Source organism: Heteronotia binoei, chromosome 5, assembly GCF_032191835.1.
Source record: "Heteronotia binoei isolate CCM8104 ecotype False Entrance Well chromosome 5, APGP_CSIRO_Hbin_v1, whole genome shotgun sequence".
NCBI lineage: Eukaryota > Metazoa > Chordata > Lepidosauria > Squamata > Gekkonidae > Heteronotia > Heteronotia binoei.
This window is the reverse complement of record NC_083227.1, coordinates 90115797-90141302: the sequence shown is the minus strand read 5'-3', so window position 1 is coordinate 90141302 and position 25506 is coordinate 90115797. Positions and strand designations below refer to the sequence as shown.

The 25506-nt window shown below is 44.4% G+C and overlaps 1 protein-coding gene across 1 annotated transcript in view; it reads right to left on the bottom strand.

Annotated features, from left to right (window-relative positions):
- Window positions 1–15474: 15474 nt before the first annotated feature.
- Window positions 15475–25506, bottom strand: part of DCP1A (decapping mRNA 1A) — a 40987-nt gene continuing 30955 nt past the window's right edge. Inside the window, exon 10 of the mRNA XM_060239796.1 lies at window positions 15475–19608. Coding sequence (XP_060095779.1) covers window positions 19528–19608 — 81 coding nt within the window. The 3' untranslated portion in view covers window positions 15475–19527. The remainder of the gene's footprint in view (window positions 19609–25506) is intronic.

Below are 25506 nucleotides of genomic sequence, written 5' to 3'. Positions count from 1 at the left end.
AGACGATTCCTATGAGAAGAAAAAATGGAAAAAGCCTAAAGAAGCTGAGTTGGCTCCATAAACAGCTCTCTAAAGACTTGAGAAATAAAAAAGACTCCTTTAGTAATTGAAAGGAGGGCCTTATAACCAAAGATAAATATAAACAAATCACCAGTGTTTGTAGAGAAAAAGTTAGAAAGCTAAAGCTAAGTATGAGTTTAGGCTGGCCAAAGATGCTAACAACAACAAAAAGGGGTGCTATTCTTATGTTAGGAGTAAGAAAAAGAGGACATGGACATGGTAGGCCAATTGCGAGGGCAAGAAAGTGAAATTATAACAGGTAATGAAGAGAGGGCGGAACTCCTCAATTCCTATTATGTCATAGTCTTTTCTTCTGAGGAAAACAGTGCTCAACATGGCAAAAACAGAACATATAAGGAGGGTATGAAGTTCCAACCTAGGATCAGCATAAGGGTAGTACATAAACACCTAGTTTCTTTAAATAAAGCTAAGTCCTCAGGGCCAGATGAACTGCATCCAAGGGTTCTAAAAGAGTTTGCAGATGCAATTTCTGAGTCTCTGGCTATTATTTTTGAGAATTCTTGGAGAACAGAAGAGGTGCCCAAAGATTGGAGGCTGGCAAATGTTGTCCCCATCTTCAAGAAGAGGAAAAAAGATGATCCAGGTAACTACCGACCCATCAGCTTGATGTCTATACCTGGAAGAGTTTTAGAACAAATCATCAAACAATCGGTCCTGGAACATATAGAAAGAATGGATGTGATTACTAAGAGCCAGCAAGGGTTTCTCAAGACCAAGTCATGTCAGACTAACCTGATCTCTTTTTTTGAGAAAGTGACTACCTTGCTGGATCAGGAGAATGCTGTAGACATCATCTATCTTGATTTCAGTAAGGCTTTTGATAATGTTTCACATACTATCCTTGTTGACAAGTTGGTAAAATGTGGTTTGGATCCTGTTACCGTTAGGTGGATCTGTAACTGGTTGACAGATTGCACCCAAAGAGTGCTTGTGAATGGTTCCTCATCCTCTTGGAGAGGAGTGACAAATGGAGTGCCTCAAGGATCTGTCCTGGGACCTGTTTTGTTCAACATCTTTATAAATGATTTGGATGAAGGAATAGAGGAAATGCTTGTTAAATTTGCAGATGATACTAAATTGGGAGGGGTTGCAAACACAGAAGAAGACAGAAACAGGATACAGGATGATCTTGACAGGCTGGAAAACTGGACTAAAATCAATAAAATGAATTTTAACAGGGATAAATGTAAAATTCTGCATTTAGGTAGGGAAAATCCAATGCATGGTTATAGGATGGGGGAGACTTGTCTTAGCAGTAGTATGTGCAAAAAGGATCATATGCTGAACATGAGTCAACAGTGTGATGCGGTGGCTAAAAAGGCAAATGCAGTTTGGGGCTGTATCAACAGAAGTATAGTGTCCAGATCACGTGATGTGATGGTATCACTTTACTCTGCTCTGGTAAGACCTCACCTGGAGTATTGTGTTCCATTTTGGGCACCACATTTTAAGGAGGATATAGACAAGCTGGAACGGGTCCAGAGGAGGGTGACGAAGATGGTGAGGGGTCTATAGACCAAGTCCTATGAGGAAAGGTTGAAGGAGCTGAGCATGTTTAGCCTGGAGAGGAAGAGGCTGAGAGGTGATATGATCACCATCCTCAAGTACTTGAAGGGCTTGAATTTCAATGATTTGAAATTAAATCAAAAGCGTTTTTGACTCAACATTTGGAAGAACTTCCTGACCATTAAAGCAATTCCTCAGTGGAACAGGCTTCCTCAAGAGGTGGTGGGCTCTCCTTCTTCGGAGGTTTTTAAACAGAGGCTAGATGGCCATCTGACAGCAATGAAGATCCTGTGAATTTAAGGGGAGGTGTTTGTGAGTTTCCTGCGTTGTGCAGGGAGTTGGACTAGATGACCCTGGAGGTCCCTTCCAACTCTATGATTCGATGATTTAAGACCCAAACCACATTGGACAGGACAGATCAGGGGCCTTGGAGTTAAATGTATGCCAGGTGCATTTTTAGCCCTGATCCTGTTGCCTGCCACTCCCACCTAGTCCTCTATTGCTCTCCCTTCCTGTAATCAGACCAACTGTCCTTTCCACAGCACTCTCTTAGGTCATCTCTACCTTTTCATGGGAATCTTCAGGTGCCAGGCAACACAACGTTTGAAACAATTTTGTGTGATGCCTTAGCAAGTGAAAACATTGATAGCTAGTTTGGATGGGATAGAAAGTGGCATGGTATAGCAATGAAAATCATCTTTGCTTCTCAATTGTTTGAAATCTCCTTGCTGGCATTTATATGTTGGCTGTGCTGTGGCACATGACTCCCGTTTTTAATTCTACTTTTCAGCTTTTTCCACTAACCAGGACATCCCTCATACCTGTAGGAACATATCTCTTATCTCTCCGTGGCTCCTAGCTCTACCTAGGGAACTTGCAGGAATTATTGTTTGTTTAATGACTTTTCTGGCCTGTTCCAGAGACATTTTGGCCTGGAAGGAGGAAACGAATGCACAATATTTTTAGAGGCATTTTAACTTGCCACAGGTTAATAAGTGCATAATATTTCTGCATTTGGATTTCTAAAATGTTGTTCTGGAGTACCTTCAATGAATCCTATGTTTTTTGGTGGCATGCTTTCTTATTAAATACCCATTCCAGCCAGTTTGGAGGTGTTCTGGAGTAATTTTGGCCTGGAACAGGAAAATAACAATGACATTTTTGCATTTGTATTTCCAAAACGTTCTTCCATTGATTGTTTAAAGCCTGTTCCATGGTGTTCCAGAGGCATTCTGTCCCGGAACGAGGTAAATAAGGATGTGTGAGTGCCACTTCTTCTGATCTAGAATATTGTTCTCGAGTGTCTGTGATGCAACTCAGTGTTTTTTTGTGGCAGCCCAGGTTGTTTGATGCTCATTCCGGCCAGTTCCACGGTGTTTCGGAGACATTTTGGCCCAGAACGGGGTAAAGGATGTGTGAGTTCCGCTTTTTCTGCTCTAGAATATTGTTCTCGAGTGTCTGTGATGCATCCCAGTGTTTTTTTGTGACAGTCTACATTGTTTGATGCCCGTTCCAGGCTGTTACGGCCCGTTACGGCTTTTACCCTGTCCACATAAAAGGAGGGCTGCTGTTTGCAAATAGATCAGACACGCACAAATCAAAAAACATTTGAAGTCTTCAACTTTTTAAGTCATGGAGAACACACTGGAAGAGCATTTTAAACAGATTTTTAAATGTTTAAAATATTTTCTCTGATAAAGGCCTCGGCTTGCCAACATTGGGGGGTGGGGTGGGGTGGGGCTGGAGATCTGGAATTATAACTGCACTCCAATCTACAGAGTCCCCTTAGAAGAGCTGCTTTGAAGGGTGGACTCAGCATTATACCTCACCGAGGTCTCTCACCAAACCTCCCCCCTCCCAAGATTCTGACACACACAACCCAGTCTCTTCAACAAATTGCCCAGATTGAGAAGAGCCAGATCTGCTCTTTGCAGACGGGTGTGTTCACGCACACACACAGAGACACACACAGAGACACCCCCCCTCTTCCTCTTCTATTTCCCTTGTACTCCTTTAATCTTCCTCCCTGCACTAGTCAACACCATCAATACAAGGCCATTGCTTTCCCTGCAGTTTACACACATTGAAGATGACTAAGGCTGAGCTTGACTGGTGATTGGCAGTTGTAACAGACTCCAAAAACTTGTGCAGGGCAACAATAGTCTCTTAACTGATCAACAAAAGGGATAATAATTCATTTGTCAGCAAAGAGTCCAGATAATAGCCACAGAAAGCTGCAATTAGCCCTTATAATTGGCCCTTATAATGAGCAGCCTAAAATAAAATTATGTGGTGATTATTCTAATATTATGATCAATTGTGTGACTTGCCAAATTTCACATATACTTCCCCCCCCAGGGCTTTTTTTGTAGAAAAAGCCCAGCAAGAATATATTTGCATATTAGGCCACACCCCCTGACATCACCATTGTTTTGCACAGGGCTTTTTATAGGAAAAGCCCAGCAGGAACTCATTTGTACACCCCCTGATGCCAAGCCAGCCAGAACTGCGTTCCTGTGCATTCCTACTAAAAAAAAAGCCTGCTTCCCCTTAACACATACACACTTTGGGCAGCTTTATGGTATAGTCATAGACCAGGAGAGAACAAAGCACAACCAACTATATTAGTTGTGCTACAGTGTGGCTGTTACTCAACAATAGCCAGACACCAAAAATTTAAAAGCAGAGGAGAGCTGTGTCAAGCACGCTCATTTCTGTAATGTATTTTTCTAGAGAAAGAGCAGGTCACCAACTCTCTGTTGCTCCCCCCTTATTTACAGCCAGTGGGCAAGTAATAAATCCATCTGGCCTAGGATGTTTATGCTACAGTCTGGCTGGCAGTACCTTCAAGTCGCCTCTCTCACAGTTTCACACAGACAACCCTTATCTTCTCCCAGTGTGAGAATGTTTGAGAATAGTGTGAGAATGTTTGATGTTTCCAATAGCCTAAAATTCCTTAGTAATAAAATAGATAGTGGTTTAGTACCCTTTGAACCTGTGACAAGTATGCATCTGTATGGTAACCTTTGATGATATCCTATATAGCAACTGTGTGTACGTCATTACTCCCAAGGCTTGTGTCCTTGGTACAGTTCCTGAGTTTCTAACAATAAAACTACTTTGATTTAAAACAATGAACTGGTTATTGAGAAATATCAGCGCTTGACAAGCTGTTCTTTTGGTTAAGTATATAATAAAAATTGACTTGCATATCATGCAGCTCAAAAGAAACTTCAGCTACAGGGTACAACCTAGGTTAGGTACTGTATGAAAGCGTTTTTTGCAGCTAGGGAAGATATCATGCTGAATCCGGAATAACAGCATTTCCTAAAACTCAAAATAATTGAAATCCTAGTTTTTCTTAGAAGACAAAGGTGTGAGAAAATAAAGAATACTGATTTACCAGGTAGAAACTAAAATACCAAATAGAATGGTAGTTAAATTTATGAAAGATGCAAATTTACATATTTCTGGCTATCAGCTGCCAACTTCACATATAAGACTTACATATATGACTCCCCCCCCCCCCCCCAAGAAAACATGGTATATTTTAGTAGACAGGAATTCAGTATTTTAGAAAAGTCAGAAAAGACAAGCTGTGGAGCTACTTCCATAGACCCTAGAGTACACCCCACCCCCCAATGATACGATAGTTCTGATTTGTCTTGTTTGCACAAGTTCTGATTTGTCTTGTTTGCTACACAAATGAGTTTTGCGGGCATTTAGTGGCATTAAACTGAAGTGATTGTAGGAATATGCTGTGACAAGATTTGTAGTGCCCCCCTCCCGGACATACCACTCTGAAAGACATAAAGAACTGTTTGAGGAACTCAAAATTGTTAGAAGTTCTCATGTATATACTCATAATTGAATCCAAGATTGTTCAGCCAGTCACCCTCCAATTGTCCAAGTACGTATGTCAGTCACGAGAGACTGAACCATATGATACAAGTGTGGGAGCACAATCTCTCACCCCACCCTCATATTCTACTATGTTCCATGTGAAGAATTACATGGCTTGCTTCCTGTTTTACTAGATATGTCAAGGTAAGTTCAGAAGGCAATTTTTCAGCTTTATGTTCAGTGTAAAAATATCTTATCCAGTTAACCATCGAAATAATGAGATCAATTTTTACCAGTTCAGCCTTTGCAATCACATCAGACATTATATCACTCTAAACTGCCTGGAGGAGATGACCTGGGCTTGTGTAGTATTATACTGCTTTTGGTCCTTTCTGGAGGGAAGTTTTCGAAAGATGCTTTTGAAGAACTTTGTTCAGTGACCTTGGTCACTAGCTTATAAATTTTATAAGATTCCATTATCTTCCATGCTTTTTAATATAATCATGAAACTGCTGGGGAAAATAATCTGGAAATCTGGGATGTCACCAGTATGCTGATGACACTTAACTCTCCTTCAATACCCAGAAAATCCATGGACTAGCTTAACCGATATTTGGAGACTGCGAAAGTCTGAATAAGGGTAACCCAAGATTAAATCCAGGTTAAAAGTTTTGCTTTTTTGGGTGATGTGGATCCCATTCAGCTGACACTAGATAGTGTCTATGAGCTTTTGGATGCCTTATTGACCCTTGATACCAAGTAGAAATGCAGTTTCCAACTTAGGTTGGTTGTTCACTGTAGCTTTCTTTGGAAACACCCAGGTAGGACTACATTATTACACTATGCACCTCTGTCCCTGAAGGCGATTCAAAAGCATCAACTTGTTCAGGAGGTGGCTGTCAGAATCCTAATAGGCTAGCCATAGTAAACATATCACTTCCATCCTTTGCTAATTACTTTGGCTACCATGTTACTTATAGGCATAATACATAAGCCCTGTTCTGAAGCACTATGTGTGCACACAAAAGCTTATACCAAGAATAAAACCGTGTTGGCCTTAAAGGTGCTGCTGGACTCAAACTTTGTCCTGTTCACATTAGTGAACACATGTACATCCTGCCTGTATATGAGTACATGTGTTTGTAAGAAACGGAAGATTGGTATCACTTACCGTGAAGCTTCCTTCTCGGTGGACTGGCAGTGGGTCGGTCCGACTACTGGGTATAGGCTCCTCCTCCTCGTCACAGGGTCGGGTGCTCCAATTGATCCGGAGGGGGAGTGGCCTATACCACCCAGGACGCGCCAGTTGTATCCAAGCCGCATCCCCCTAATAATAAAAATTTTCACCACCTCCCCATTCATGTACAGAGACGAATAAATGAGAAGATTAGTTTATTACAGTTCAACACACCATACAAATGGCAGATTGAAAGAAAGTCACTGTTAAGCAAAGCAAAGGTAACATCCTCCCCACAGGGAAAGCACCATTGCTCCAGGATCCATCTCCAAAACTCAGGAAGCCGCTCAACCTTTAACGGGCGGGCCGGACCGACCCACTGCCAGTCCACCGAGAAGGAAGCTTCACGGTAAGTGATACCAATCTTCCGTTCTCCGGTGGTCTGGACAGTGGGTCGGTCCGACTACTGGGACGTAACAAAGCTGAACATCCCCGGGCGGGACCGGCTTCCCTGGTTAGAGTGCATGCTGCAGCACACGCCTCCCAAAGGCCGCCTCCGCTGAAGCCCATTTATCCACTTTATAGTGCCTGGTAAAGGTATGTACCGATTTCCAAGTCGCTGCCTTACACACAGCTTCTAAGGACGGAAAGGACCGGTACACAGCTGATGTTGCAGCACCCCTTAGAGAATGGGCCGTGATCCCATCTGGAGGGGTTTGACCTTGGGCCTTGTAAGCCAAAACAATACACTCCCGTAGCCACCTGCTAAGGGAGGAAGTGGAGACCTGTCGTCCCTGCGACTACTTGCTAAATGATACAAACAATGCATCAGACTTCCTCCAGTCTTTTGTGCGATCAATGTAAAAACTAAGTGCCCTCCTAACGTCTAAACAGTGCAGCTCCCTTTCCTTGGGAGACTGGGGGTTGGGACAAAAATTTGGAAGAACCAACTCCTGGGACCTATGAAAGACAGAATTAACTTTAGGAATGAAAGATGGGTCTGGCCTCAGCACCACCCTTTCATTATGGAAAACACAAAGCTCCTAGTCGACCGACAGGGCCCTTAACTCAGACACTCTCCGTGCTGTAGTGATACCACTAGAAAAATTGTTTTTAGAGTCAGTTCCTTCAGACCACAGGAAGCCATAGGTTCAAAGGGACGCCCACACAACGCAGTTAGTACTATATTCAACTTCCACGAGGGGAATCTATGTACCTGTGGGGGCTTAAGGAGAGCAACACCCTTCAGAAACCGTTTAATGTGCGGATGCGCTGACAAGGACTTACGTCCCCGCACCCCCTGTATAGACGATATGGCCACCACCTGACGCCGTAGCGTGCTGGTAGAAAGCCCCTTGTCTGCCCCTTCCTGAAGAAAACCTAGAATACCATTTACCTTCACCTTCATCGGATCCCACCCCCGTAAGGTAGACCACGAAGCAAAAACCTTCCAGGTGGTATTGTATATCCTATTAGTGGAACACTTATGCGATGCTAACATAGTGTCCACCACTCTGGTGCTACAACCTAGTTCCTTGAGCTGTAACCGCTCAACTTCCAAACTGTCAATTGCAACATGTCTGGTTGAGGATGAGACATGCTGCCCTGTGTCAGAAGGTCGTCCCTCCCTGGCAGCCGCCAAGGAGGCTGAATAGACGACCTCAGGAGCTCCTGGAACCATGACCGTCTCGGCCAGAAGGGAGCCACCAACACCATCTCCGCCTTTAGTTCCACCACCCTCTGTAACACCCTGGGTAATAGAGGAAGGGGCGGGAAGGCCTACACTAGTCCCGTCGGCGCTGAGGGCATCGGTTCCTTCTGCCCTTGTGTCTCTGACCTTGGCAAAGAACCTGTCCACGTGGCAATTTTCTGCCGTGGCAAACAAGTCCACCGACACAGGTCCGTACCTGTCCACTATTAGACGGAAGGTGTCCCTGTGTAACATCCACTCTGTTTGGTCCAGCCAGCGTCTGCTGAGCCAATCCGCTAGCAGATTGTCCTTCCCTGGAACATGCACCGCTTTGATTGACAGGAGATTGACTTCGGCCCACTCGAAGAGAACCTTCGCCTTGGCATGAAGTGATTTCACCCTGGTTCCTCCCTGTCGATTTACATATGCTTTGACGGTTGAGTTGTCCGTTTTCACCAGGACATGGTGACCCCTCAGAACTGCCTGCAACCCTAACCGGATCGCCCTGAGTTCCAGGAAGTTGATACTGCGCTTCATCTCGTGAGGCTCCCACTGACCCTGGATCATTTGATCCTGTGAGTGAGCCCCCCAACCCCATAAACTGGCATCTGTAGTCATGCAAACCCTCTGACGTTCGCGAAGCGGGTAACCTGGACTGAAAAGACCCGGGTTCAACCACCACTGTAACTGGGACGTCACCTGTAATGGTAGTGTCACCAGTTTGGGAATTTTGTTCCTTATAATCTCCTGAAAAGGCCGCAGAAAAAATTGTAGGGGATGAGTGTGGAATCTGGCCCAAGACAGTAGATCCTGAAAGGATACCACCATCCCTAAGACTTGTGCTAACTTCATGACTGGCACCTTCGGTTGCTGTAACACCCCTTGCAGAAGGAGGCAAAACTTCTCCCGTCTCTCTGGGGTTAAGAAGACTCTGTCCACCTTTGTATTTATTTCCACTCCCAGATGCACTAGTATCTGAGAGGGAAGCAGATTGCTCTTCTCTAGGTTCACCACGAAGCCGTGAGAGCGCAACATGGTCACTGTCTGCTGCATGCCCTCCAGGCATTGCTGGTGGGACCCTGCCTTCACCAGAATGTCGTCCAGGGAAGGAAATAGGGCCACACCCCGCAATCTCAGCTCCGCCACCAGGGTCACCAGAATTTTTGTGAATACCCGGGGCGCAGACTGCAGACCAAACGGCAGGGCTCGATATTGAAAATGCTTCCCCCCGTAGGAGAAACGTAGAAAACTTCTGTGTGATTCCCAAATGGGAACATGCAAGTAGGCCTCTGACAGATCCAAGGAAGCCAGAAAATCCTGAGGCTGAATGGCTAGCAATACTGACCGTAGTGTCTCCATCTTGAAATGTTTTGTCAGGATGAACTTGTTGAGCCATTTCAGATCCAGAATGGTTCTGAACTCCCCGTTCTTTTTGGGAACTAAAAATATCACCAAATAGACCCCCAAACCCTGTTGAAGTACTGGGACGGCCTCCACTGCCCCTATATTCACCAAGTGCTGAATGGCCGACAACATTGCTCTGTGAGCAGATAAATCTTTTTTCCGGGGAACCCCTCGAAAATGGTTGGGGGGAAGAGAGTGGAATTCCAAGGCGTAACCTTGTTCCACTACTTCTAGAACCCACTTGTCCTGAATTGACTGATTCCAAATGTCTGTGAAAAGGGAAGGACGACCCCCTATTTTGTTCGTCGGCTGGTGAGAGGCATAGTCACTGGGATCCTCCTTTCTTGAAGGGATTTTTGGAACCCTGATCTGCCTTCCCAGAGTAATATGGTTTGGGATCACGCCCCTTCTGCTGCCACTTGCCTCTGAAGGGACGAAAGGAACCTGGTCTGGATGGTTTCGTCGAATCTCGAAAGGAAGGAAAGGACTTCCTCTGTTTCGACTCTTTACTCTTGGAAGGTAAAACCTTCTTTTTATCCTTGTTCTCAATGAGGTATCTATCTAGACCCTCCCCGAACAACAAGGCTCCTTTAAAAGGCACCGCTGCCACCCTGGCTTGGGCTGCAGTGTCTACCTCCCAATTACGCAACCAAATGTTGCGTCTGGCAGCTACCCCACATGCCATGGCCCTGGCCGCCAGTTGCATGGTGTCTAATGAACTATCTGCCACGAAGGCAGCGGATAAAGCAATCTTTTTTTTTTTTTTTAACTTGTCCTTGAACTCCTTAGGAGCTCCACTGTCTGCTGCTGCCAAGTTATTAGACCACGTGCACATTGCTCTGGCAAACAATGAAGACGTAGTGGCTGCCTTGATGGCCCAAGATGTCGCTTCAAACTCTTTGTGTAAGGCCTGCTCAACCCTCCTATCGCATGGATCCCTGGGTAAACCATCTGCGTCCATAGGAAGGACCGAATTGGAAATCAGGCTAGTTACAGGGTCATCCACTGTTGGTAACTTTAATCTCTTAGTAGCCTGTGGAATAAGCGAATAAAGTTTGGAGAGAACCTGTTGGTATGCTTTAGGCTTAGTCGGACGTTCCCATTCCGCTTTGACTAAGGCAAAAAAGGCCGCAGGCAAAGGAACCCCTGTCTGAGCACTGCTCAATTTTGGCATCATCTCCCCTGAACCTGTGGGGAGATCAGGATCCAACTCCTCATTTTCTTTAGGAGTGGGTACAAAGTTGAGGGTCCTCAGTACTTTGGGAAGCAATTTTGAATAGTATTCAGAAGGAAAGAGCCTAGATTGAACAGTGTCAGTCTGCTCCTCCTTGTCTGACAGTTCACCCTCCTCCTTATCTGACTGCTCAGAGTTTTCTGATTCCTCAGCTGAGCTCAAGAGGGGGGAATCCAAACCCAAAGGAGGCTTGATCTTAGAGCGTCCTTCCATAGTGTCACTGGGACTAGTATCTCTGCCCCTTTTCCCTCCATCTTTCTTTTTTGGTTGTAGGGAAGCAGGGGAGTCCAGCTGCTGACGAAGGTCCTGTCCCAACTCTTTTAGCAGCTCTTTCTTAAGCCAAAGGACTAAATTTGACTTGGCATCCTCTCCTGTGAGGTCAAGATTCTGAGCCTCCTGTTGAGGAGTCAGAGCCCCAGACAGAAGAGGTAGATCACATTCGCTGTGCGAGTTGCTGTGTGAGCTAGCCGCCATTTTGTAGCTTCTCACGTCCCTATAAGGGAAGGAAAGGCAAAAGCAACTAAAAAAGAAGCGGGAAAAGGCTCAGAATGGAAGACAGAATGTCTCCGTTGCGCCCTCTATTGGGCCTTTTGGTATCTTGCCTTCCAGTCAGGAACAAACCCCCTCAGAGGCCTCTCTCTCTCACTCCTTTGCCAAGCCTATACGACTAGGCCGTCCGAAGGAGAGACAACGCGGGCAGCCTGGGGACCCATCTGAAGCCCCGTGGACTCGCCCGCAGCCCTGTTGCTGTAGGGCGGCTTACCGCGCTGCCTCTGCACTTGCCGCCTCTCTTTCCTTCCGGCTTGGTTCCAATCGCGACTGCGAGGGAACGAAGCGCTGCGGGCGTCTGCCGTTCGCTCAAGGTCTACTCGTGAGTAGACCCTGCAGACTGCCACCACCGGTGTTGTTGGGACCGATCCCAACGCTTCCGGTCTGTTTTGTTTCAGTAATCCGGATCTTCTGCTCTTCTCAGCAAGCGCCTGGAGAAAAACCGTCCTGCCTCGTGCAGGGCCGGGAGAAGAACTGGCGCGTCCTGGGTGGTATAGGCCACTCCCCCTCCGGATCGATTGGAGCACCCGACCCTGTGACGAGGAGGAGGAGCCTATACCCAGTAGTCGGACCGACCCACTGTCCAGACCACCGGAGAACAGTCAATGTGAGTTCATCTGATGAATGAACAATATCTGAACAATATCTGAATAATACATTTAGCTGTAAATGCATTGACTGTAACATGAGAATCACTCAGTGCACATACAAAGATCAAGTATATACTGTACTCAGATTGTACGTGTGTTGGCTGTAACTTGTGAAAAGGCCAAAGCATTGATAACTAGCTCATGTTCTTAGGACATCTGAGGGAACTTTGCTCTGTGAAACACTAGTTAGGGAAATCTAGCTAGCAGAAATCTAAAAGGGCTTCCATAGCTACTGCCCCTGCACTGTCACTTCATTGAAAGCCTTCTGATGTCAGCTGAATTTTTTAAAAGGTCTAGAATGCTTTTTTAGTTGCGTTGTAAAATTATTTTATGTGTCCTCCCCCTTTTTTTTTAAATGACAGAGCTGGTATGCTGTAGGGCAGGGTTTCCCAAACTTTCCTTTCCCATGGCCTAGTTATTTTTACACTTCTCCTTCGTGGCCCACTAAAATTTGGGGGTGGAGCCAGACTTTGGGGATGGAGCCAGGAATTATGTCATGTCCTGTGGTGTCAAGGACCAAGTGATGTCACATCTGGGGCACACTGAACCAAAATTCCACCTTTTCCTGTGATGTCACTTCCAGGGCACTCCTCCAAACATGCCTCTTCTTCGGAAGTAAATTCATTTTCAGAAAAATCTCTCTGAAACTCATGCTGAGCCAAAATGGGGGTGGAAAGTGGGCGGTCCTCTCTTTTCACCCCACACCTGCATGCACTTATCTGTTTGTGTATTCTTCTCCAGCTTGCAAGCATTTCTAATGCCCATGTTCAATTGCCTGAACCACCTACACATCCCTTAACAGCACTGGCCAGTGTATGCAGTTGGGAGTGCTGTTGCCATTGCTACCAGGAATGCCAGCACCGTGTATCACCCACACTGGGCCCTGCCAGCTGCTCTACCTCAAAATATGCTGACACACTTAGTAGACCCTTCCTTCAGCTGCTACTACCGGAACCCTGCCTCAAGCTACAACCAAGCTTGCTTGGTTTCAAGAAAATCTTTTGACAGCTATTTTTCATACTTTTCTTTGGTTGAAACATGGGGAAATTGCTGTGAAAGGTAGCAGAGAATTGTACTGCAATTAATGAATTAATTTCAAGTTATATGAAGTTCATACAAGCTTTTCGGCAGTTATCCCAAAAAGGATATTTATGAGGGACTTGCAGCTTTTTACTGACTGTGTTTCCCATGCCTTTAAAAGCAACCTGTTGTACAGATACTTAGCCAGTGAACTACTTTAATCCTTTTTAATATCTACAGAAGTTTAATTTTGGAGTCAGACAGCTGTTAAAAGCAGGACCAGTAAAATGGTGCCAAGTTCATAGTACCATCTCTTCCAGTGCTGTTGAGATATACCACAGTAATCTCCAATAATCTCTGCCCCACACCTCTTACTCTCATTCACTCACACAGAAACCTCATAGAAGGCTACCTGGCTACAACTGGGGGTGCCAACTTTTCATTGGCTGAGCTCCTATGCCTGCAACAACAGTGATGAACAGAAGTTTCATCCAGTAAAAATGGAAAGAAAGAAAGAGAAAGGGAAGGAAATGGAAGGAAAGGAAAAGGAAAGGAAGAACATAAACATAAGAGGAGCCATGTTGGATCAGGCCAGTGGACTATCCAGTCCAAAATTCCCTCATACAATGCCCAAAAAGCACCAGAATGCCCACCAGTGGGGCCAGGGCACTAGAAGCCCTCCCACTGTTGCTTCCCCACCCCCACCAAGAATGCAGACAGAGCATCATTTGCAGGGAAAGAAAGAAAGAAAGGGGGAGCAAAGAAAAAAAAAAGCCTTCCTCACCATCAGATGACCCCAGCCAACAAAAATTCTGCCCAGGGGTCATTTGGTAAAAAAAAATAGTTATTGGAATGCCCACTCTCCACCCCTACCGGCTGAAAAACACATACACACCCTTCTTTGCCGCCCAGGCCTCCCGGGGAAATTTCCCCAAAAGAACATACTGCAAGGTACATAAATGATGATGATATTGGATTTATATCCCGCCCTCCACTCCGAAGAGTCTCAGAGCGGCTCACAATCTCCTTTACCTTCCTCCCCCACAACAGACACCCTGTGAGGTGGGTGGGGCTGGAGAGGGCTCTCACAGCAGCTGCCCTTTCAAGGACAATGCCCCAAGGCCATTCCAGCAGGTGCAAGTGGAGGAGTGGGGAATCAAACCCGGTTCTCCCAGATAAGAGTCCATGCACTTAACCACTACACCAAAAAGCTCATACCTTGAAGAACACTTAATGGGTCTAAAGTGCCAGTGGATGCTAGCTTTTCTCTCAAACACCGGGAGCGGGGGAGAAGGAAGAGGCAGCCCAGCTCCTCTCTGCACAAACAGAGATGGGGCAGGGCTAGCTTTGCTGCGGGTGGGGCTAGCTTTGGCTTTTCTTGTGACCTGGTAGTGAGGCTTCCGTGGCCCGGTACCGGGTCACAACCCTGCAAATGGAAAACACTGCTGTAGGGATTAGAACAGGGCTGGCCAAACTTGCTTAATATAAGAGCCACAGAGAATAAATGTCAGGTGCATGAGAGCTGCAAGACATGATGTTGAGAGGGAGGGAGGGAGAGAGGAAGGAAAGCAACTTAACTTTAAAGGCATTCTCCAAGCTGCTGGATGACTTGGCAAAGTGATTCAAAGAGAAATTCCTTCTCCAAGCTGGCTGACAGCGTGGTGGGGGCTTTGAGAGCCACACGATATGTGTGAGAACGCCACATGTGGCTCTCAAGCTGCAGCTTGGTCACCCCTGGAATGTCAAACTAGGATCTGGAGACCCACTCTGTCATGGGTGACCTTGAGCCAATCACAGAAACTCAGCTAACCTACTACACAAGGTTGTCGTAAGGAGAATGAAGTAACTGCTCTGTTTCCCACTGGGGAAAATAAAAATGTGTTTTGAAACATTTCTGTAAGCCACATTATTTTAAACAGAAAGGTGGAATATAAATGTTCATATAAAAGTAAGTAAGAGGCCTATAGTTCTGGGGTTTTTTTTAAATTACTGCAAGAGTTCTGCTGTCACATTCAGATGGCAACTAACAGCCAGCAACACATAATTTTAACGTGTGTGTGCATAAAGTGCCATCAAGTCAGCACCCTATTGGCAAGAGACATTCAGAGGTGGTTTGCCATTGTCTGCCTCTGTATAGCAACACTGGATTTCCTTAGTGGTCTCCAAAGCACTAACCAGGACACACCCTGCTTAGCTGTTGAGATTCAACAATCTCAGAGTAGCCTGCACCATCCAAGTCAGAGTAATTTTTACAATATGTAGCAACGACAGACACTGTACCCAGCAATTTTCTCAGAAAGTGAATTACCAACAAAGCATATTTTAGGAGGTACTCAAACATTTGTCTTTGAAATTTTATTACAAAAATATATTTGCAAACATACAAAATTTTCAATGAAAAATGCTCGTTCTTAAACATATGCAATAACTTAATATTTGTCAACATAAGATGGTACAAATTACATACATATTACTGAAATGTTACCAATGCACTATAGTTTTGTTTTAATGCTCAGATAACACTGGGCATGATCCTATCAGCTGCAGCACATCTATGTGAAATCCTAGAGGCTCAGAGCCTTATTTTCCACCATCCCCTTCTGTCTATGCACAGGAATGCAATTTGCACCAAAACCAAGGCACACACAGATCTTCCATCTCCCCTAATGCCCTCCCCACAACACTTTTTATATGCATGCCAAAGTGGGGAAGAGAAAAAAATCAGACTGCTGAGCTTAGTGAAATTGCCTAGGATCATGCCTATTGTTTTCCAAAGGTCATTACTTAAAATGCCAAAGATCTAAAGCACCTCAAAATCTCAAACATGCGAGTGCAAATCAAAACGGTAAACTCAGACACTGAGTATAGTGTGCATTTTAAACTACCATGTGCCCATCTGTTAAACTGTTAAAAACCAAACTACAAGGGAAGTTTATTGCATTTTTTTCCAACTTAAAAAGATATTGCATCTTAACATTTTCACAATGATGTAAAAAAACTGAGGTGAAATATATATTGCACACACTCCTCTTTTTAAGATATGCTTAAGAAGCAACTCAGGTAGCTGACAAAAGGCGGCTGTTTGTGCCAATACTTTTTGCATTAAAACACTCTCCATTAAATGCTTTAAAAAAAAAAAAAAGAAGTTCCTGAATGGCCCACATGCAGTATTGGTGGATTTCAGGAACATATTAAACCAGAGCAAACTGGAAAAATTATAATTTAGTATATTTGAAATCTCATACCTATTACTGAAACAGAACTTAAACAGCTTTTCTGTTTCATCTAACTCAGTTCCTTCACAGACTATTTTGAAAGGTAAGTTCCCAAAGTATATGTCAGGCACATAATAATACAACACTATATTATTGATGTAATAGCCTTTACTTACATAACAGCAGTAAGTATTTGAATAACCTTGCAAATTTTAAAGCCACTTTTGAGTAGACGAATATTAAGAATTTTTTTAAAGCTGCATATAGGCAACAGAAAAATACATGCTTAGATAAATATTCACTATTTTGTGATATAGTCTAAATACTTTATTCTTGGGATACAAGGGAGAATAAGGAGCACCTTTCCAAAACAACATCTTGAATAGATGGAACAGCTATGTATTTGTTATTGTTACATGCAAGAAACAAGAATAAATATGTTTTCATGTTAAACCAAGCACTGACTAAAGAAAACATAGGTACTCAAACAAGAACTTTCCAGCAGTTTCTAGTTTTTGTAAACATTTGTCATTTTATTTTACAGCCGAGTTTCCTCCCAAAGCAATTCTTTTCCTCCCAAAGCAATTGGTTAAATGTCTGTCACATAACAAGCAATAAGAGCACAATTGTGGTACACCGAATGTTACTAACAGTGCTTTATATTGTGTAGGACACCTCTGTTCTTCCAGCTTGAGTCTGCTATGAAAGTTGTAACATCAATGTGCGTAAAATTCAAAGATCAGAATATTTGCATAAACAAGTTTACCCAGTAACTAATGACCTTCTAGCTAACAAAATCCTCTTTGGAAATGGAGAACTATTTTGGATGCTATACATACGCTAAACAATTGAGAACTCTGATCTACCAGCTACTAATTGAGGCTACAATGCAAAAATATTAAATGGGGGAAGTACACTAGAACGATGGAAATATCATTACTGTTTAAAGCAATATTCCCTTTTCCTCTAAGTCTTGAAAACACAGGGCCTTTACAGTACATTCAATATCAAGGAACCCTTCATAGTTCAGTTTTGGCAGGTCTTTGGACAGGTTTAATGGTTGTGACAAAGTTCAACGTAAGCATTATGTTTAATATATATTAAATTCATGTTAATGGTTGATAAAGTACCCCCCCAAATAAAATTAATTAAGGACTGCTCATTTATTGAATCTTTAATATCAATACACATAACATGAGATATTTGGTTCCAATGATACAGCCGCCGAAAAGGTATTCTACAGTACAATCCTAAGCAGAGCTGCATCCTTCTAAGTCTAAGGAAATCAATGGAAATGTAACTCTTCTTAGGACTGCACTTAAGATTACTGTTCTAGTTTAGTGTTCTTTCTGAGAGAAGGTTTAAGATCAGAATGAATATCTAAGATAGACAAGCTTTTTCCCCATCATGCTGCACTATTAAGTATCTAACAAGTGACCACCAGAGAGCTCTCCTGTTTCTAACATGGGCTTATAAAGCCTGCAGAGATTCATTTCAATTTTATTATTAAAGCCAATAAATTAGTCAAACGTGCATGTCACTATCAATGTTTATTTCCCTGAATTATGCATATGTTTCTACTATAAAATTCTATGTTTAAATAGAAACACTGAATTTAGAGCTTGAAAAGGGGGCTCTCTCAAAGGCAGATTTTACTAAATAAAATCAAACATATATCCAATAAAACTGCTCAAACTCAAGTACCTATTTTGATAGATTTTTAAAAAATCAACATACTGGTTATATCAAAACACACTGATTTGTGTGGAGTTATGATTAAAACTCGGCTGATGAATTAATGAAAGTATCTGCACCTCAGTGATATCATCATTTTACATTAAGATTAAACAGGTGCATCAGCCTACCCCAGAACTTTCTCCAAATTCTACTGAATGGTATGACGCTTGGACAAGAGCCAGCTGTGCTTCTTTGCAAACTTTTGCCATTTCAGTAAGTCATAAAAGAAACACTGTAATGTGCAGAGCCAAAACAATGCTCTTTCTTCCAATTTCAGCAGTGCTTTGAAAAATAAGCAGTGCATATTGACTGGTTAAATTCACTAGAAAATTTACTGTTCACAATATAAAACAAAGACTTTTCTACTTTTAAAAAACTTATTCTTTAAAGTTACTATTGCTTGAATAAATTGAGATTTATTCTACACTAAAGTATTGCTAGCTACCATCACATGCCATAATGAAATAAATATAAGTCATGGAGAGATCCAATAGCAGCATATAAAACCATTAGAAATCAGAGGCAGACTTCCTTTGGGAAGAAGCTTGAACTTTTACAGTGGTATACTATGAATATTAATCTTATAAGAATTATGTGCAACACCCTGCCAAGAGGTGAGTGGCAGACTGAATATGCCTAGTTTTAACAATAAATGAACATGTATATGCTTTTCCCCAGAACGGATCCATCTTTTCTAAAGGCAAACCTCCTCCAACATTTGCACTTTACCTGGACAGAACAATGAAATGACTGCACTCATGTTCTATCTATTCCTAGTTTGTTCCTTTTAAAAGTAACTTTCAAAAATAAATGCACAGAGAGTCAGTTAAGAAATAGTTGATAGCCTGTTTTGATTCTGTATCTGCAAAATGAAGCACCTATGCCATCTCTGCATTCTATGGGAACTGGTTTCTTGATCCATTATCCTCATTAAGTTCATTCAACTCCAGGGTAAAATAAAACAACTTTAAAAACTGCAGGTCCATTTCCCCCAATTCCTAAAGACAGTCTCTCCACATCTCTTTCCAGTAGCAGGCAATTTTACAAATTCAGTCATCTTTACTGTGCTGCTAAATATACAGCTCAGATCACATTTATCCCAATTATTCAGAAGCGAAAAAAAATAGAGAACCAAATCATTTTAATTTACTCACTTAAAGCCCCTCCAAACTAATGTGCTATTAAACAACTGGACAACTTTTCCCACACAGAAATAAAACCCTGCTGGTGATGATCACAGTGAAACCTAGATTACCTCTGAGAGCATTACAGAAGTTCCTCTAAGAAACAATGCCTCCCTAAAGTCAGAACATTAAGACTTTAAGGGGGAAAAATCCACAATCTTTAAAAACAGTTTTACAGAAGAGGCATAATTGTTTCTGGAGCAGACAGGAGGTCAGAGGAAGTGAATAAAACTTCTGTTACAATTTGATGCCATCTGTATTCTTGGTCAAGACTTGTAAATAAACTTCATGAAGAGTACTAAGAAAGTTTGAATCATTCTGAAAGGAAGAAAACAAACAAATACATAATCAAACCACTGACCAACATCCAAGAACAACCTTTTCTAAGTAATTAGAAGTGGCCATTGGAGGAACTAAATGAATGAAGAAACCACTGCCTGAGAATCACAAAATTCAAGCTTTAATGAAAACAGCATGGGCAAAACAAAACATCAAAAAACTACAGAACTTTAAGAAAAGCAGCATTAATACATTTTTGCCATAAATTGTTATGAAAGAAGTAACAAAAGAACAAGATCTATGTTCAGGCATGATAAGGAAATGGATGCATGTTTGAATATCTCTGTGCAGTAGATGCAAGTGACAACTGAAATCTACCTACACTAGGATGGTGCAAAAGGACAGAGACAGGATTCATCCTGTTTCGCAAAAAAAAAAAAAAATGGCTGGGCATCTTTTAACAAGTCATCACTTCAAACAATAATATCATAGAGCTGGTAAAAGTGAAGAAATGATCAAGTGACAGGAGCACCTTCCCTAAGTGCAAACACTGAAGAGTTTCAGGTTTTTAATTTAGAAAAGCAAAAGACAACTCAGGGTGGGGGAAGAGGACATGAGAGATAGCATGGTTTAGAGAAAAACAGGTTGCTTACCTGTAACTGATGATCTTCGAATGGTCATCTGTGCAGTCACACACATGGGTCTTGCCGCAGGCAACGGATCCATACCTCGGAGTCTCCAATAGCTCGCCTAGAACATTCTTTGGCGCTCTTTCCGCTCGCCCTGGGGAGCAGGCATCGACTGCGCATGCCTGGAGCGAGCGGGAGGTGCCATTCCCACTCAGTTTCTTCCAGCCGCTACTGACAGTCTACAAATGTAAAAATCAAGGCAGAAAAAGCCAGCAGAGGGGAAGGCTGGGTGGGCGTGTGTGACTGCACAGATGACCACTCGAAGATCATCAGTTACAGGTAAGCAACCTGTTTATCTTCATCGTGGTCTCTGTGCAGTCCCACACATGGGTGACTAGCAAGCTGAAAGTCAAAAGGAAAGTGGGTGCTGGCAAGAAAAAAACATTTTCATACTTACAATGTATGCGTGCACTCACCTGGGGTGATTTCAGTGGAAGATGGACCTGAGGACCACTTGGCCGAAGGAGGCGTCCCGTCTGGCATGAACGTCCAAGGCATAGTGTGAGACGAACGTGGATGGCGAGGACCATGATGCAGCAGCACAGATGTCCTCTAAGGAGATGCCCTCCAGGAAGGCCGAGGTCTAGACTGCTCTAGTGGACTGAGCCTTAAGGCCTTCAGGTAAAGGTTGCTTAGCAACTTCATAGCACAACCGGATTGCAATGGATACCCACTTAGAGAGTTTCTGGGTAGAAATTTCGCATCCTCTTTGAGGATTGCCGTAGGCCACAAATAAGTTAGGGTCCTTATGGAATGGTTGTTTACGAGAGGTAAAAAAACAAAGCTCTTCTCACGTCGAGGGTGTGTAGATCTCTTTGTCCAGAGTCCTTAGGATTAGGAAAAAATGTGGGCAATGAAGTAGAAGTTGGAATATGAAATTTCAATACAACCTTGGGTAAGAAAGCAGGATCCGTTCTCAGGACCACTTTGTTCCTATGATAAACTGTTTAAGGTGGGTCAGAACGGAAGGCACACAAGTCACTGGCCCGCTTGCCAGAAGTGAGAGCAACCAACAGGGCAGTCTTCCAAGAGAGAAGATTAAGGTCCACAGTGGCCAAAGGTTCAAACGGGGGTTTCATAAATTGTGAAAGAACTAACGACAAACTCCAAACTGGCACAATCGGTTTGATAGGAGGGTGAAGGTGCAACATGCCCTTGAGGAATGATTTGGACAGTCTATGGGAGAAAACAGTCTGACCGTCAATAGGCTCGTGGAAGACCGAAATGGCTGAAAGGTGAACCTTTAAAGAAGAATAGCTGAGCCCCGACACCTGTAGAGACAGCAGGTATTCCAGGATCGAAGGGAGAGGTACAGACTCTGGATCAAGTTGTTGAGAGGATGCAAAGGAGCAGAAGCGCTTCCACTTGCACTGGTATGAGCGCCTGGTGGAAGGTTTTCTAGCATTCAGGATAACTTCTGCTACTCTTGGTGGTAAAGATGTGGCCGAATTCTCCAAGCCGTAAGTCCTAGAATTTGGGGGTTGTGGTGCCATACCTGGCTGTGATCTTGGGTGAGGAAATCGTCTGCTAGGGGAAGGCGGCGATAACTGTGATGGGACATTTGAAGGAGTCTCATGGACCACAGTTGCCGTGGCCACCATGGTGCTATCAGTATAAAGTCTGTACTGTCCCGAGCAATTTTGAGTAGAGATTGGGTAATTAGAGGGGATGGTGGAAAAAGATAATGAAGAGGTCCCTCAAGCTGTGGAGGAAGCATTGTTGCCTCTCCTTGTATAAAAGAGCAGGCATTTCGAATTGTCTTTCATAGCAAAAACATCTACTTTTGGAGTCCCGAAGCATGCAAAGATGTGATGCAAGTAGCGTGGATTGAGGGACCATTTGTGGTCATCTATGCGAATCCTGCTGAGAGAATCGGCCAAGACATTCTATCCCTGGAAGGTGAATGGCAGTCAGAGGTAGATGCTGTTTTTGATGCACCATTCCCAAAGAAGTATGGCTATGCGGCACAGACGGATAGACCTGGTACCGCTCTGCTTGTTCACATAGAAAACTGTGGCCATATTGTCAGCTGTGATCTGGACATGTTGGTTGATTACAGACGGAAGGAACGATTGAAGAGCCCTGTGAATGGCTATGAGTTCTAGGCAGTTTATCTACATAGATCTCTCGGGCGCAGTCCACAAACCCCTGACAGTCTTGTCCTCTAAGTGGGCTCCCCATCCCCACTTGGAGGCATCTGTAGTCACGATGACAGACGGAGAAGGAAGAACAAAGGGCATTCCGCAAAGTAAATTGTCTTGTACTGTCCACCAGACAAGGGAGAGCTGAAGCCTCTGAGGTAGAGAATGGTATTCTGTGGTTGTACATGTGGATGGTAGGCACGAACAAACCAAAGCTGGAGATGCCGCATATGTAGTCTTGCGAATCGAAGAACCGAGGTTGTTGCAGCCATGAGGCCCAGAAGATGTTGAATGGTGATTGCAGGTTGCGTTGGGGTACGTATGACCTCCTGGGCCAGGAACATAATGGTATGGGCACGATCCCTGGGAAGGAAAACTAGATGAGATGTGCAGAGATGAGCACCTATGAACTGTAGGTCCTGAGTTGGGGTGAGGTGAGATTTGGTAGCATTCACACACAGGCCCAGGGAGGTGAGAAGAGAGTGTTGTTTTGAGATTCTTCGCCAGTTGATGTGCTGTGGGAGCGATGAGCAACCAGTCGTCTATGTACGGGAACACTGGAATGTTGTGAAGACGCAGGGCAGCTGCGACTACTGCCATGCACTTCGCAAACACTCTGGGTGCGGTGGACAGCCCAAACGGGAGGGATCGATACTGGAAGTGATGATGTCCCATGGCAAAGTGAAGATATTTGCGGTGCTGAGGTCTGATGGTCACATGGAAATAAGCGTCCTGGAGATCCAGGGATGCCATCCAGTAATCCTGCGAAATTAGAGGAAGGATGGATTGGACGGAGACCATTCTGAATTTCCTGTAGACTATCTGCTTGTTTAGTCTCCTGAGATCCAGAATGGGTCGCTTGCCCCCGTCCCTCTTGGACACCAGGAAATATTGTGAGTAGAAGCCTGTCCCCCGATGGTGAGAAGGAACAGGTTCTATGGCATTTTTTGGAGCACGTCCAGAATCTCTTGTTTGAGATGAGGGCAGGGTGGAGTAACAGTGAAGTAGTGGTGGTGAGGTGGCAAAACGAACTCGATTGCGTAACCTAGGCGGATTATGGTGAGCACCCAAGAGTCCGTGGTGATTGATCTCCAGGTTAGATAGAACGGGAGAAGATGTGTTTGATAGCAGGGATTAAGTTGTTGAGTGGGAGGCAGAGGGGAGTCAAAGAATCTGCTTGGCTGGCTGAGAAGACTTCTTTGTCTGCTGAGAGAGTGGCCTCTGTTGGAAGGGTTGCTTTTGTTGGGGGGGGGGGGGTCCTCTTCCAGTAATCAGATTGCTTAGGAGAGTGTTGACGCCTCTGAAAAGAGGGTCTCCAGGGTTTAGGTCGATTGAACTGCTGAGAGGCTGGCTGAGAGACTCCAAGGCGCTTCGCCCTTTTGTGGCCGTCATCTACCAAAGTGAGGACCTCATCAGTGGATGCATGAAAGAGGCCAAGACCATCAAAAGGTAGGTCTTCGATTTTTTGTTTAATGTCCGGTTGCAGGTTGGTTGACCTCAGCCAAGCGTGTCGACGCAATGCCACCAATGAAGTGAAAACTCTAGATGAGCAGGAAACGGCATGTCTGATGGTGTTAATCTGTTGTTTCGAAACCCGTGATAGCTCAGAGACTAAATTAGATGCAGCTTTCTGAGAAGTTTCAGGCAGCGAAGGAATGAGAGGAGTAAATTGGTTGGCGAGATTAAATGTATATGCCGCAAAATAAGCCAAGTAATTATTAACCTTGGAATTGGTAGAGACAAGGTTGTAAATCTTGCGAGCCAAGGTGTCCAACTTCCAGCCCTCATGATCAGGAGGATAGGGTGAATGGATGGTTTGGCTTTAGTCACTGAGTGCACGATTATGGAGTTTGGAGCAGGATGGGAGGCTAAAAATTTAGAATCAGGAGCGTGTACTCTGTACAGGGAGTCAAAGTGCTTTGAAGTAGGTGGAATTGAAGCAGGTTTGTCCCAGGCCTCACGTAGCCCTTCCAAGTGCACTGGCAACATAGGTAGGAGTGACCCCACTGGGAAATCTGCCCGAACCAGATCGTGGACTATGTCAGAAACCTTGGGTGAGTCGGAAGGAAGGGTAACATTCAAGGCTTCAGCCATGGTAGTAATCAGGTTAAGGTAGGCCTTCGAACCGTCCGATGGAGAAAGACAGGCTGGCTGCGTGGAATCCAAGGCAGGAGAGCCAGGAGGATCTTCAAAATCAGAAGAGCCTGAGCTGTCCCCGTCGGATTGGGATTCCTCGGTTGTAGGAGAGGTCAGAGGCTTGGTAGGTGCAGATGTGGATGCATGTTCCTCGGAAGGTTTAGACTGTACTTGTAAGGCAGTTGAGGTCATGGCCGATGTAGAAGTCATGGCTGAAGCAGCAGATATGGTGGCGGAAGCTGTGCGGAGTATAAAAGATTCTCGGTACTGAGGAGGTTCACGGGCTCTAAGGGCTTCACGGTCTTGAGAAAAGAGATACTCCGGGTCTCGGGTTCGAGAAAGCTCACAGTACCGAGGAGATTTGAAGTCGCGGATTCGACGTGTTGATACATCACGGCTGTGGGATGTGACCTCGAATTCACGGTACCAAGAGTGATGGAAACCCTCATCCGAGGGGGAACGGGAGTAGCGATGGTAAACACGGCGGTGTCTGGGAGATGGCGATCTGGAGATTGAAGAATATTCATATCGACCCCTCTGGCAATAGTCCTGATATTCACGGTAGACTGGAGAGCGTGAATGGAAATCATGACGTCGAACCGGTGAGCGGGATCAGACATGTTGCATGGAAACATGTGTCGATGACTCTCTACAGAGAGGAGAAACTCCGATGTCTTGAAAGGATCCAGCCTGTAGCAAAGACCGAGGATGCTCCTGAGAGAAAGTCGGATCTGAACAGGGGTCGGGTTTGAGGATGTCTAACGGCACCATGCTATGGACCGAGGGCGAGCGAGATCGAACCGATATAATCTTGACTGCAGCTGGGGAGTGAGGAGTGAGATGAGGCATATCGGAGATGATGTCGGAGGGCGCCGAAAGCTCTGGTGGAACAAGAGGTTGGATTGGAGCCGGGTGTGTGGAAACCGACGCCATCGATGCCACTATAGTTGTGGAAGTGGTAGCCCTCGGGG